The sequence below is a fragment of the Apostichopus japonicus genome, chromosome 6 (genome assembly GCF_037975245.1).
Source record: "Apostichopus japonicus isolate 1M-3 chromosome 6, ASM3797524v1, whole genome shotgun sequence".
Lineage (NCBI taxonomy): Eukaryota > Metazoa > Echinodermata > Holothuroidea > Aspidochirotida > Stichopodidae > Apostichopus > Apostichopus japonicus.
Window position 1 is genome coordinate 1,045,273 of NC_092566.1, and position 15,933 is coordinate 1,061,205.

Sequence of the window (15,933 nt, forward strand, 5' to 3'; positions counted from 1 at the left end):
TGTACTAGGTATTATCTCAATATAACACTCCTGCAATACTTCTACCATGTACTGTACAAGGTCTTATCTCAATATAACACTCCTGCAATACTTCTACCATGTACTATACTAGGTCTTATCTCAATATAACACTCCCACAATTCTTCTACCATGTACTGTACTAGGTCTTATCTCAATATAACACTCCTGCAATACTTCTACCATGTACTATACTAGGTCTTATCTCAATATAACACTCCTGCAATACTTCTACCATGTACTATACTAGGTCTTATCTCAATATAACACTCCCACAATTCTTCTACCATGTACTGTACTAGGTCTTATCTCAATATAACACTCCTGCAATACTTCTATCATGTATTCCATTGCTACTGGAACATCAAAGGTATTTCTTGCCAACGTAAATAATCGCTTAAGTTATTATGTTCATGTAACTGTGTATAAAACAGTTTAAACAGTCTACTACTCTTGCACACTGATGAAGGTTTTTCACATAACCAGGGAATAATTAATCACTTTACAGTTAAATGATACAATGATCAAATAACAAAGTTAAAAAGAAAAAAAAACAATTCTGCAAATGTTAATTGCAGACATCTACATATTTGAGCATTCTGTCAACAAATGTTGAATTGTTAAGTATGTGAAAAGGCAGTCACTTGTTTGTACAGGGCTAAATTATCACATGTATAATAAACTTTCCATATTCTGTGAGCAAACATGTCAGCAAGTTGAGATATTCATGGGTTTTGCTCAGTTACTCACTAATGGCAACGTTAAGGTGCAGCTGTCAAAAATCTTGATATCTGTTTCGGCAATTTTACTGAAATTTTATCATTTTGCTGCAAAATGCCCAAATGATGACATTCCATTTATGAGCTATAATTATGGAAAGATCTTAACATTTTGATTGCACCTCAACGCTTCTGTAACTTCCTGATATTTTTAATCTTTTCTTATTGTTTCCACTATTTCTCCACAATCCAGAGTAAACAATCTACACAACGTTTGTATGATACAGATCCCTAGCAGTGTAAGTCCTCTTACCCTTCAGAAAATAGCAAATATTATTCACTTGATCTCGCGTCGTCATCTTGTACTTGCTGTTCCACCCCGATGGGCGATACGTCGCAGTCAGACCCCGAGAAATCACAAGAAACTGAGCCGAGACCACCGTCAGCTCCCAGAAAATTGATAAGATATTACCCGCGATCAACATGTTCAGCCACCCTTCCTTGAAAAAAATAATGGAAAAAAACTGCATCCAAGCCATGTCGCCGCCAAGGTGGGAGAGAATAAGGTATATGCCGGCCTGTGCCGAGAACAACGCATGGAGTAGAGATGTCAACAACAGGAAGAAGATGAAGGAACGATGATTGTTTCTGGCGATGCAGGTCAGTAGAAACAGACAGTGGTGGTCATGATCATAGAAACACTTCTGACATATCTTGCAGTGTTTCACTCTCTCTGGAGGGATAATCTAAAGATTAAGAAAACAAAGAAGATCTCTGGAGGGATAATCTACAGATTAAGAAACAAAGAAGAAAAACACCCTCATATGGTCATATTTCTCGGTTAGGTGAGACTTTAAAGGTATTCTGAAATTAAATAGTATCCAATGTCTTCATGCAGAGGCTAATTTAAAAGACATAGGTGACAACAGTTAGTATTCTGTGTTTTATCAGGCCAGGAAGACTACAACCACACGATCCGTATACAATTAGGGGGTTCCAGGGAGGTAATGGATAGAGGCTAATGCATTTTCATTTTCATAATATACCTAAGGAAATGTGAAGACCTTCAACTGGAGACCGGTTATATAGATATACCCAGAGAGTAATCTGGTTCTTGATTCATGGCATGTTACAAAGCAGTAAGAACAAATACTATGTTTGTCACAAACTTTCCCTCCAGTGAATACGAAATTGCTCCTCAATAATCAGAATAACTTTCTTTGCAGTGAACTTAGAAGTCTTGGTAGAAGCTACTAGTCAAGAGTCTAATCTCATAGGAATGTGAAAAATCCCTGGCATATCTAGCCAAAGTTACTAACTTACCACCTAATACAAGACTTACATTGTGAATTAAAAAAGTCCTCCATGCATCATCCACTAGCAGTACACCTTCCTCACAGAAATGACAAATGTAGTCTACCTGTTGCAGTTATTAGTGGAAAACCTTAAATCACGCATTAAAGTGTTGGGTAAATGTACCTAGTATGAATTCTAAATTTCACTGAAAACACATTTGCCCTTGGCTGTATGGTCTTAAATGAATACTGGAGTCATGTATTTAATCTTACCTCACAAGTCACACAGAAATCACTGATTTCACATTGGCCCTTGGCTATATGGTCTTAGGTGAAAACTGAGTCATGCTTGGAAGCCACTACATATATAACTTACCTCACAAGTCACACAGAAATCAATGATGTCACATTGGCCCTTGGCTATATGGTTTTTGGTGAATACGGAGTCATGTTTTGAAGCCATCACATATAAAACTTACCTCACAGGTCACACAGAAGCCACTGATTGTACATTGGCCCTTGGCTATATAGTCTTAGGTGAACACGGAGTCATGTTTTGAATCTTACCTCACAAGTCACACAGAAATCAATGATGTCACATTGGCCCTTGGCTATATGGTCTACTGTTGTGTATTCCTCAAGATGGCTATTACTGTTCCTTGAAGTCTGGCAAGCTCCTGGGTCGTTTGTGAGTAGTCTAATGTACATATATAGCATAACTGCAGCCAGACTGAATGAGATGATAACTAGCATGGGATACAGAGGCCACAATAGTACAGAATGGATTAAGGAAAATGAATAAAAATTAGGAGTATCAAAAGAATGAAATATCAAAAAATAATGAAGGTGGAAAAATTGTTGCATCAGAAACAAAAAATGGATGTTTTGGGGATAATTGTTTAAGAGACATTCATGAGTCAACTTGGTAGATTACTTAAAGGAAAATTTGATAAGAAGAGCAAGACCCAGACACAGCAAAGAGAATATGTACTTTACGTGGTAGAGATTCTTGTAGTTAACAGTGTAATCAACTAATATTAAAAAGCTCATGTACTGATGACTCTTCTCATGTCATTAATATTTTGACTTGATCAAATCTTCTACCTGAATATTCAGGAAGACCAAACCAATGCCTTATCACCCATAACTCATGGGTGTAGTAGTTTATCAGAAGGGTCTCTCTGTAGATATCTTCAGGAATATCAAACCCACGCCTTATTACCCATAGCTAATGGGTCTCTATCACGTTTATGATGCAGTTAGGTTAACACTTCTGTCTCCTTTAAAATAACATCTGAATACAAAAGTTTTCAAAGGATATCTGGAAGTACTTTATACATGTACACAACACCAGTGTGGAAAATGCCTGCACCAAATGCTCCTGCATACACAGGATTGGACCATCTGTAAAAGTGAAACACAAATGGTTTAAATTTAGGATGGCGAAATGTGAAATCAAGTAGCATCATTTAAGCACTGAGTGCATTGTCCAAAAACTACAACAGAATTGAGTTCAGTTTGATGATTTTACTCTCAAAGTGAGTTTGATGACTTAACCTCAAATTAAGTTTGAGGACTTACTCTCAAAACAAATTTAACAACTTATTCTCGAACCTAGTTTGATGATTAACTCTCAAACCAAGTTTGACGATTTAAACTCAAACCTGATTTGATGACTTACTCTCAAACCGAATTTGATGATTACTCTCAGAGTTTTATGACTTACTCTCAAACCTAACTTGATAATTACTCTCGGAGTTTTATGACTTACTCTCAAACCTAATTTCATAACTTTACTTTCAAGTCAAGTTTGATGTCTTTCACTCAAAACGGAATTTGATGATTTCTCTCAGAGTTTGATGTCTTACACTCAAACTGAATTTGATGATTTCTCTTCAGAGTTTGATGTCTTACACTCAAACTGAATTTGATGATTTCTCTTCAGAGTTTGATGTCTTACACTCAAACTGAATTTGATGATTTCTCTTCAGAGTTTGATGTCTTACACTCAAACTCAGAGTTTGATGTCTTACACTCAAACTGAATTTGATGATTTCTCTTCAGAGTTTGATGACTGACTCTCAAACTGAAACTGATGGATTAATGTGAAACCCAGTTTAAAGGAGGACTTTAAGACACAAAATTAATTTTGACATGTTGATACCATTATAAAGAACTGTTATCAGTTCAGGTTGTAGATCTATACCACTTTTAATTTGGTGTGATATAACCCTTTAAACAGCTGGGTTTTACCAATGAAAGTGACTGAACTGTATAGTCTAAACCACAGCACTTTAGGTCAATTCTTCAGATGTCAAACAAAAGTCAATGAGATAATGTAAGACTTTAACAATGCTTTCAAAATGTTGTCTTTGACAAATGGACTTAAATGTCATCCAAGAAGAGCTCTGTTTTTCATATGAAGTTAAAAGACCATATTTTGGTTGAGTTATTAGAATTGATAAAACAATGGATTAACTTATAAACATTTAGGCCTGCACTGTCATCATCAATTTAGCCTTAAAGGAGCATTCTAGAGATTCAGCATATTAAAGATGAATATCTTGAAAATAACAGAATATTAGCTATAAAAACATTAGTTAGCACTCCAGCATTTCTTTGTCTTGGACTGAGAAGTTTCAAGAATAACTCTCTGTATTAAAAAGTTTGATGTTTATTAATCTCAACTGACCTGGACATGTGCGGTAACCTGTGATTCTGCTTGATGATGTAGCTGAAGAGAATTACGGTAAGGATGGTGACCACCAGGCCGCTGTAGCCACGGAAGAGATACCCAGTGAAGACAATATTGACGAGTGAGACAGCCGGTACGAGCAACATGACAAACCAAGAGAGGAGGGGTCCCGACGGAGGTTTACGAGGGTCTTTTGCGTCTGTCAAGCTTTCCATCTGAGAGCGTATATATGCATGTCTGTAGGGCGGAAGTGAATTTTAATTTTAGTAGCTGGATGCAAATCATTAGTAGCGGGCACATGCAAACCAAGTGCAAAGTAGATGCACACTGGGACATGGTGGGTTTATTGTGTTTACCATCATGTCATCACAAACACACACACACACCCCCATAGGTACCTTTAACCTTCAAGATATAAAATAAAATAGAACAAAGTAACAACAATTTCAAATTAACATCGTCTCCTCAGAGTAGAACTACTTACGACCTAGTCTTTCCTTCACTTAGGATGTTCATTGGTGTCTGGCCGTTGGAATTGGCCTCTGTAAGTGTTCCACAACCTCCAAACTCAACAAGAGTCCAAACTGTCTCTGTCAAGCCAGTAGTGCAGGCATAATGAAGAGCAATATTGCCATTGCTGTCCTTGAATCTGGCATCTGATCTCTGAGAAAATACAGACAAAGTCAACTAATCATACGAGGAAGTAGTAGAATGCTGAGACATATTTAGATTGTCAAACACAAAGCTATAACCATCATTACATTTGCCTCAATTCTTATTCTTCATGTTTGAAAGGATAATGGACAGGAGGAGATGGCGGGGGGGGGGGGGGGGGGGGGGTGTGGTCACTGTGTTGAGATTGGTGGGGTCCTTTAAGTAGTTTTCTTTTTTGGAGATGGAAGACAAACTATTGGGGGAGAAACCTCTTACAAACAATACTATATTCTACACCAATAACGTTACAGTATTTGATCACCAAATTGCCTCTTTTTTACTGAGCAAAACATCAAAGATGGCTGCCAACCTCGAAGGAGAAGAAACTTACCTCCTTCCGTAGGAGATACTTAATAGCATCTTGAAATCCTTGTGAGCTGGCAAGATGCAAAGGAGTCACCCCTCTAAAATCAAATCAAAGAAAGGTACCACAGAATGAGGATGCATTTAAGATAAACCTTTACCTGTCAAAGGAATGGATTTCATAAGCTTCCGTGATGGGATGATGGGCTGACATTTACAAACAGTGGGTGGGATGAGGTGTTGGAGCATTTCCCTCAGATTTCACTCAACCTCCACCAGTTCTAATAAATATATTCTAGAAGCAAAGTGAAGAACCTTTAAGACTTACCCAAAATCCACATCATCATATGGAATATCAAGTACTGTTGCCAAGTAATGCATTGCAACTCTGTATTAAGAAACAAAAGAAGGGCAGATTACTAAAAATAAACTCTTCATATAAGGGTAGATAGTTGGGTATTACTGAGGTAAAGTCTGAGCTATGGAAACTCTCTAGCAGAAATGAGAATGCAATCAAGAATATATTCGACAAGCAAATTCTAATCATAATTGGTAACAATTTAAGTGGTTCCTTCTCTGGGTATACTATAACAATGATATGTCCATACACAACTCTTGCATTCATTGCCCACATAACATATCCCTTCATGTGTATCTTTGAAATCCAGCGGCTTGGCTAGCCATGATAACTTACAAATGAACCTTGTTTCTTCTTTGTTAACCGGTTCTCATGTTTGATTTGTTTCTTTTGGCAACAAGGATTCATCTTTCATTGTGTTACTACAGTGTGATTAACCATCCATTACAGGCTATCAGTACTAGTAAAAGAGATTTTAAGTATAGATTCACAAATCAATTGGATTATAAGCTGATTTGATCATATATATGCACAAGATAAGTATCAAACCTTTACCTGTCTCCCATTGGATTAATCAGGAAGCCTGCATAGATTTAATACCAATCACCCTTAATATCTCAAAACTTCTAATTAGGCCTGCAATATTTATTATGTCTTTATTGGAATGAACTCCACTGCTACCCCACTACATAATATATATACGCCAATGTCCCGAAACGGGCAACATAACAAAGAATGAAGATGAACATAAAAAACACAATTACAAAAAAAATTAGCTTAGGTTTAACTGGTGACGTTTCTGACTCTTTTTGACGTTTTACTCTCTCCTGCACTGATCCATCTTGACAGCAGTGCCAAAGGTCGTCCGACGCCAGCTTGATCTGTCATTGACCACTTCGCTCCATTTGTGAAGGACATCACCAACTCAACTGTTACCCCACTAAATAAGAAGTAATACTTACACACTACCTCCACAAGCAGCATGATGCATACCACTCCTTCCCATGGTATCTCTAAATGTTGCGTCAGCTCCACTTTTCAGGAGTGCATATAGGTTAACAACACTTCCTTGTTTACAGGAAAAGTGGAAAGCTGTTTCACCATAGTCATTTGTTGCATGGATATTGGCACCATTTTGGATTAACAGTTCAGTTATTTTAGGGTCTCCACGTAGGGCAGCTTTATGTAGAGATGTGTGTCCGTGCAGTTCTGAGAACAAGAGGACAGAACGTTATAAATACAAATTTAAGTTTGGAGAAAATAGCAAAGTTTTCAGGTTTTAATCAGTGCTAGCAAAACTTAGAATATGAATAACTTAACAAAAATTAATTTACAGCACCACTAGTGACTTTTAATTTGTTTTGCAACACTTGTACCAAATCCTAAAATGCAGAACTTTATCTACTGGTGCTGATAATTTTGTGCATGAGTAAGTTAGTCAACAAAGAAATTTTAGGAGTATATTACCTTAAACTAAAAGAGACAAGTAGGCTATATTCATAAGCAAACTTGGGCCAAGCCTTTTACTAAAGGTGACCAGATGTCCCTGATTTCTGGGCACAGTCACCGGACTTGAAGTATCCCCATAAATGTCCCACAAGTTTATGTACTGTCCCAGGAATATCTTCAAATTTGAAATCGGTCCTGTGTCATTTCAATTTATTTCTTAGGCCTTTCTAGTTTTAGATACAGCTTGGACCTAAGCATGAATAATGATGACTTCCAGTTACCTTCACCATTTTTGACAATGAATTTTATCTCAAACAAATGCTTGTCTCAGGATGTAGTATTTTTTATCTTGGGCACATTCTTGAAACATAGAACTACCAAAACACTTTTAACACACAGTTAAACATACAGTGTAGTCACTGACTGAGTTATGTAAAAATGGAGGGGAAGGAAGGGGTCAACATCAATATCATGTCCCCCGATTTCATGGAGAAAAAAATATGGGCACCTTACTTAGGGCCTATGTTGGAGTGTTTTTTTAACAAATGCAATGAACGGAACTGATTAAGACTGTCAACCAGCTCTGGCGTAGTCTATTAATTGTGCATTTACTATTAATCAGTAGGCCACTTAAATTGCTAGTTCAGGCACAATGTATCTGTATTAACCTATAAGTCCCGTGGCCAACACACTACAGTAGTGTCAGTACAGTATAACCTAGGCCTACACAAGGAAGAATATAGTAAATGTACCTTTATTATTTATGACGGAGGCATTATTTTTCACAATTTCTGTTAGTTTATCGAAAGGCATGAACGCCAGAATAGCATCACTAATGGAAACAGACTTCGTGCATTCTTTGTCTGCAAATGGAGCAAACATTCGCGATGTTCCGTCCATTTCACCCTAGTGTAGACCTATCTCTTTCTTGAAGCTAGCTTGATTTTGTTGGGTCTAATCCAGTGGTGGATTCAACCAGGTATAACGAAAAGTAATTTGAAGAGGTGGTCTTAGTCAAATTACTTTTTAATATCCATATGGTTTTTGCTAACTACGTGTGTTGTGAGACGGGGCTTACCCTTACCTTTTAAACCTTTCTGGAAACACATTAGGACTTTTAAGATATCGTTTCGTTTCCCCCTGGAGCGATAGTAGCATTTACTGCAATAAGTCTTGGCTGTCGTAGAACCCGGTATAAATCCGAGCCCGAGATACGTCTTGTAGTTCAAAACAGACCGAGTCCGAGACTAAGCCTAGATAAGTCCAGGACAAAACAATTCAGACGATGTACTGTGTGGTGAGCTCGATAACAAATTCGAACTAAACAATTCTCTTCACAAATGAATTCAAGTTTAATTTTCCACAGTTGCATGAAAAACATGTAACTGGTTATTTATAGCAAAAAGAACGTTTAGTATAGCCAAGCGATGATTTTCAAATTGTAAAAGTAGGCCTATGTATAGACATACATTCAAACTGATATTTATTTGTAACTCAAAGTCTGAATACCGGGGAAGAGGGAAAGAGTAATGGATCAGAGGTTAAAGTATAGCCAAAAGATGGGGGGGGGGGGGATGACCCCTTTCCAAGGTCCAAAGATATTGGAAATATTCCACAGATAGTTGAATCGACAATTATGGTCACATAAAAGTATGTATGTATGTAGTGTGTCACTAAATGGGCAGAACTTGCAGACGGTCGACTTGATCTGTTGATCATTGTAATGTTCCTTTCTATAAGACAAGACTTTCATAAATGCGGACGGGTAGGATTGATCCATATGTATTGCTGTGGGTGCCTGTACCTGGTACTAGTTCAAATAAGTCACGTGATCAAAAGCCGAAATAACACGCGTATAGACTACATGTAAGCAATAATAATAGTCAATAATGACCGGTGTACACAATTTGTTACGATATACAATTTTTACTCAAAGGCCTTAGTTTAATACAGAATAACAATCGGAACTTGCTATTCATGCGCATGGTCAAACATCAACCACGTAGCGAAACCTACCAGATATTCTGTGCGTTACCTCAACAGTTCGTCTCCGCAAGTTTTTTTTTCCATCACTTATATTCAATCTGCTATATTCATAGAGTAACACAAAGTTTGATTTGTGCAGAATACAAAAGAACAGGATGTACGTGAGCCCTTCTGTATATATTATGACAAAACCAAAATTGGATTAAGAAAATGGCAAGTCACACCGTCATTAGAAGCATATACGAACTCATAAAACATTCATAATGTTCACAAAAGTGTGTCACTTTTTTGTTGACTTTTTACATTCAATTCAATTTTTTACATGTTATAGAAATCTCCTCAAGCATACCGAGGTGCTTTCTAAACTGCCAATTTTTGTCTTTTTGGCAATCCATTCTGACACTTTCGGTTCGGCTTTGAATAGTTCCACGAATGATTTCAATAATTCCAGATGCTTAAAATCAAATGTGCCCTCTCCATTGCCAGAGATCATGGATATTATATCGTAGTACATGGTGAATATCATTACATCAGTGGGAGTGATCTGAAAATTATGAAGAAAGTGGACAAAATAGATAATATAACCTCACAAATTAATCGAAAGATATGTTATCGTTCTGTTTGACCTTCACGGTTGGATTCATGGACATCATCATCATCATCATCATCATCATCATCATCATCATCATCATCATCATCATCATCATCATCATCATCATCATCATCATCATCATCATCATCATCATCATCATCATCATCATCATCATCATCATCATCATCATCATCATCATCATCATCATCATCATCATCATCATCATCATCATCATCATCATCATCATCATCATCATCATCATCATCATTATCATCATCATCATCATCATCATCATCATCATCATCATCAACAACAACATCAACAACATCATCATCATCATCATCAACAACATCATCATCATCAACAACATCATCATCATCATCATCATCATCAACAACATCATCATAATCAACGACCAGAGAAATATGCTTGTAGCGTTTCCATTTCATTCCTCTTTACTCCTTTATTTAGCTTCTTAAAACAATCCGGCTTAATTTATTCATATAGTTATAAACCGTGTTTTAAGAACATTTGCGTTGCGATCGTGATTAAGTATGTAAATGCTATATATTACCGCATGTATATACGTATTCCCTATTAACAACTTTAACCGTGTATTCCTGGATGTTTCAACTATCGTCCTGTCCAATAAATATCATGGATACGGAATGAAATCGACGTTAACAGATTTCTGATTCCCTCTCAACCCCATCCATCTTATATTGGGATGGTCACGGTGACCATGAAGAGCTGATGTCCTAGGACATTTCTTGTGCATGGAAACGTTAAAAATAAATCACAGATACTGTTTGTTTGTATTTTTAATCACTTTTTGTTGAAGTAAATTATCAATTTTGGTACAGAAAAGATTTGATTTCTTCGTAATATGACGTCACGATCTGTACAGATAAAATGTTTGCTTTAATCAATTTAATGTGCGTATTATTAACATCATTATTTGATGTATATTCAACCAATGATTAATATAACTAAGATGTATTTATTTATTCAGTAATTACTAAGTATTCAGTAAATCAATGATGAGTATATAATGGAACCTATAGTAATCAAGTTTTATTGACGTTGCTTATGCCCTTTTTATGACGTATATAACTACGTCTCTCTTGTGACTAATTTCAAATCTCTACGGTATAAATATTGACACATACATGTAATAACTCTGGGTTATGTTAAATACACGTTTAGATTACCTAGCTACCCGTACAATACCATAAAAAAAACTGAGTTTAACGGGAAGGCATGTACACAGATATACCAACAGACGTTTTAGCCTCTATACACTTAAAAATTACTTGTTATTATTATGTACATCGGTCTTAGTGAGCTCAAATACCATGTTATTGTTATGATGGTCAAAGGTTATATGTGGTCAGCGAGTGGTCAAAATCTGAAAACCTTCAAAATTTGATGACTTCAAACACAAATCTCGAATGAAGTTCATACTGATCTGGCTCCTTCTTAACGAGTGCAAGAAACTGTCGTTTTCAATGGAGGCCAAAGGTCATTTCAGCCGCAAGAGGTTGATAATGTTAAACCCTTGTAAACACAATAACTCCTGAATTGAAGCTTTAATGGACTTCATACTTGAATTAATCACAAAAAAAGGGGTGCCGAGGTGGGTGAGGGTAGAAAAAAGAGAGTAGAAAACGAATGACATTTATAATTTCTGTTTTACGTTTTGTGAAAATTTCAGTTATAGATACCGCGATGTTCGTAGTATCGCGATGTTTTAAGCCATTTATGCACTCACTCATGTACGGCAATATTTGTATCCCACATGACTGAGCATGTCTGGCACATTTGCTCTCCGTCTAGTGAAAGAAGGCTTTTTGTTTTTGTATTTTGAACAATCGAAATTTATTTATCATAAAGTAACTACTAAGCTACTTTGTACTGATAAAACGTCCATTCAGACATATCTATAACAAAGGCTAAGTACCCTTTTCCGCATTCTTCTTTGAACATCGAATCACCGATTTGTCCAATTTAATACTGAAGTTGACAAATATCAAGCATACTGGTCTATCGGCAGCCAGTTAGGACAATTTTACAGGCTACTCATACTGCTCATACTGTCAGTAGGAGTGATTCGAGTACGCCATGAAAGTACAGTTAATTCAAAATTGTCCCAACGGTGTGTAATCGTTTTGAGCAAAGCAAGCGCAATGAACGTTATACATACTGTTCGCTCAATTGGTACTCCCATAAAATCACAATATGATTGCCAGGTCCATTACAATTGTTATAGGTATAGGCCCACGTGGCATCATGCTTCTATATGCACGATATATTCATATACACCACCATTAAAGGGTGTGAAGACTCGCGCAAAAAGAAACGTCTAATGCCGGTAATCTGACCTAGTTTCGAATGAGGTGTAACAGAAGTGTTAGACACCACCATCAATCGCAGAAAATACACACACAGCTTGCTACCGTCGGTAATTAGACACATAGTGTACAGTCAGTACATACAACTGCGGTCGATACCCACAGCACAGTGTACAACGATACAGCGATGGACATCTCAGGTCCAGCTAGAGATAACAAGGTATCACGTTTCATTACTGTCTGCATTTTGTAGCGACATGAACAAAACGTCACTTGCAAGCAACAGAAAGTTAACTTTTTCAGATGGCCGCACGCGGTTTGGGGGGGAGTCTTCAATGCCTTTAAACTGATGCTATATCCATTTCTAATCTAAAATTTCGTAACTGGTCTTTTCTTGATCCACTTGGAGATTTTCTCTTCTGTCTTGAAGCGATCCATGAAAGCCGCTAGGTGAGGATGATCTTTCAAATCGAGACATCCAACCTCCACACCCGTTAAAGGTGGCAAATTATCGTTAAGCATAGAGAAAACTCGTATGTCAGCTAGAGAAATCTGTCCGGCGATAGAAAGTTGAAAAGAAAAAGAGTCGTTTAGAAACGGAAAACACAGCTGAGCCTGAACAATTATTCATACTTTTTATATACGTCACAGTGGTTTGTTTGAACTATCACACAATTTGCGAACGCCTAGTTCTTATAGACAGCCCTGGTACTCTACCCACGTGTCCTCTCCACCCCTTACCGGCATTGCCCCCTATAGGGGGACAATGGTAAGGGTCTACAGGAGACGTACATATACAACCATACAAACACATTGTTGACTGGCCGCACTCAACCCCACGTCATTTAATCCTTTCTCATCTCGTCTCTACTAGAGACATAAAAGCGAAATTTTAAGTTCCATATTTTTTTTTCTTTTCGTACCATCGTTTCGTTTTTATTAACATGGTTACCACCCATTATTAGACTTTTGTTCTTCTTACCTTATCTCCAACAAACCATCCCTTCCCTTCTTTATTTTTCGTCAGTAGCTTCTCGAGACGACTGAACCGTTTCGCACTTTCCTCTGCTAAGAACGACTTTATCACTTCTGCCTGATAGTGCAAAACAAAAGCAATGTAAATTGTATGATTGCTTCACAAATTAGGTAATGGGTGGCAACTTCAACTTCCCTACCCACCCACCCACCCACCCACCCCAACTCAACCCCACCAGGAGACACTGTTCTTGTACATGGTTAGGTTGTTCGTGTTTGTGTGGTGGGGTCGGAGGATTCTCTCAGACGTAGACCGAATGACGTCAATGATTCACACTTCAACTGATAAAACACTAACTAAGATTCAGAGTTTCGGTTGCAGTTGTACAGCAGTCTCACTTTTACATGTTCATATTGTGCCAATTTTGTGGGAGTTACATACAATCGATATGCAACTATGATGTACGCCGTCTGTATACATGATCTGATATTGGGAGATGGGAATCTTGTAAAGAGACGTGTCTAAAATTACCTGATTCAACTTCCTATTTAATATCGCCTAGAATGGAAAAGTTATCTAGAATAGAAAGTTAAATTTACGGAGTTCGTGAGATGTACCTTAGCTTCATCATTTTCTGCTCGAAACACTTTCGAAATGAATGATTGGAAATCATTGACGGTTTCCGTGACAACATCTATCTGCGCGCATTCCCATGCGTCCGACGGATAAAACCCTGTATAGGAGAAAGAAACAACAGTGTTCCAGTCAAGACTATACAGTATCAAAATGGAGGGAAAGGGACCACAATGGAAGTCATACGATTGCGATTAGATTCCTATGCATGCACTGCGAATGAACTAATCCTTCCGAACTTTATTGGCTTCAATTATAGCACGCTATAGCTAAGAAAGTTTCGTGATTACGCAATTGACCTACCCACGGTCGTAAATCGACCTCAAACTCTACAATTAGCCGGTATAGCTTCTTAACACGATGAGGCTCTTTGTGTAAATACTGTTTGGCAATATGTCCCCATATATACATGTGTACAGCGTAGCGATTGTATAGCGTTTACAGACCCTCATAAAAGAAAAAAATATGTGGCAGGCGTTGTAGACTAATTGGTAAAAAAGAGGTCATTTTATGACCAAGGCAGGTGGATTACATATTCTCTAGAAACTCTTTCGTGGTAGCGTGCTGTACTTTGGGTCTATACAACTATTTCAGGGTATTCGGTGTATAGGAACAAAACAAAACCACGCTCATGTTTTCAAATATTTTATTACTCTACAGGTGGCTAATTATTTATTAGGAAATGATTATTGAGGGTTATAAAGGTGGTAATTGTTCGCATGTAACAAAACATGTATATAGGTTTATGTATATAGGCCCCTATAGTAAAAACAGGGAGCTGCTACTCTAACGTAGCAGCTCCCTGGTAAAAAAATGTATGTCTGTAACACTATAGCCGTCATACCGTATACGCGTCTCTCACAATTACCACAGAAAAATACATAACATACAATTCTCTCGTGATGTGATCTGATATATGTAAGCCCTTTACATCAACTAGAATATACATATACAATTTATTACCACAGCAACGTGTAATATATAGGCATTCTACCTTCTGAAATTTCATGCACGGACCAAACAACCCAGCGCCTTTGAAAAGGTACGTATATAATTATAGATGAACAAAAAGCGCTGATGAAATATATGATTTCGTTCACTCACCGTGTTTTCTACCAATGTATCTTTCAATAGCCCCACTTTGAGGTAGTTCTATCCCGTCAACTTCCAGAACAGGCAATTGTCCCAAACCAGTAGCTGTGAAAAATATATTACCGAATATATCTTTTGTTAATAACTTCGTAGTATGAATATAAGGTATGTATGTGTACTGATATATACTTGGAGCTTGAAAAAGGCATAACGTACTAACAGGCTGCCCTGTAAAATGGCAGCAACCTGGTAATAAACCGTTCAAAACAGCGTAGTGGTGCCCAGCTGAGCGGATCGCTTGTGTAATAATGATTGTAGGCCTATAGTTTTGTCAGACTATTAAATTCATTTATAGAGCCCTGTTGCACTTTTCCACAACCGATCCTCAGACCCAAATGTTAACAGTGAACAAAACAAAACAACGTACTTGCTTTCATTGCTTTCCATTCGTCCCGGGTGACTCTTGTATCTTCATATTCCAACCCGGCTAGCTCGAACATGTATCTGGCGGGCTCGGCTTTGGCCCTCGCATCAAAGTATGTAAGCTTATAGGTTGGCATTTTGCTCAAAATGTCTGATTCTCTCTACCAAACGGTATTACTAGAGTTGCACCTATAGGTTTGTTAATGCCGTGTCAAACCAGACTGGTAATGTACGCGATGCTGGTTCTCTTTATATACAGTATTTGTCAATAGGAGCGTACGATGTTTACGTTTGTAGGTGATAACAATTTTGTAATTAGCAAATCAAAC

General features: G+C 37.4%; 2 protein-coding genes across 2 annotated transcripts; both read right to left on the bottom strand.

The window, feature by feature from the left end:
• Positions 1–28: 28 nt before the first annotated feature.
• Positions 29–8,497, bottom strand: LOC139968593 (uncharacterized). Its single transcript, XM_071972742.1, has 9 exons — positions 8,304–8,497; positions 7,065–7,311; positions 6,073–6,132; positions 5,773–5,845; positions 5,212–5,390; positions 4,725–4,964; positions 3,354–3,436; positions 2,600–2,805; positions 29–1,483 (listed from the first exon to the last, which is right to left on the bottom strand). The coding sequence occupies exons 1-9, from the start codon at positions 8,449–8,451 to the stop codon at positions 1,001–1,003; spliced, it is 1,719 nt and encodes a 572-aa protein (XP_071828843.1). The 5' UTR covers positions 8,452–8,497; the 3' UTR covers positions 29–1,000.
• A 2,526-nt stretch (positions 8,498–11,023) lies between these two features.
• LOC139968595 (glutathione S-transferase 3-like) lies at positions 11,024–15,840 on the bottom strand. Its single transcript, XM_071972743.1, has 5 exons — positions 15,609–15,840; positions 15,194–15,286; positions 14,074–14,189; positions 13,463–13,573; positions 11,024–13,032 (listed from the first exon to the last, which is right to left on the bottom strand). The coding sequence occupies exons 1-5, from the start codon at positions 15,739–15,741 to the stop codon at positions 12,850–12,852; spliced, it is 636 nt and encodes a 211-aa protein (XP_071828844.1). The 5' UTR covers positions 15,742–15,840; the 3' UTR covers positions 11,024–12,849.
• Between the last annotated feature and the right edge of the window lie 93 nt (positions 15,841–15,933).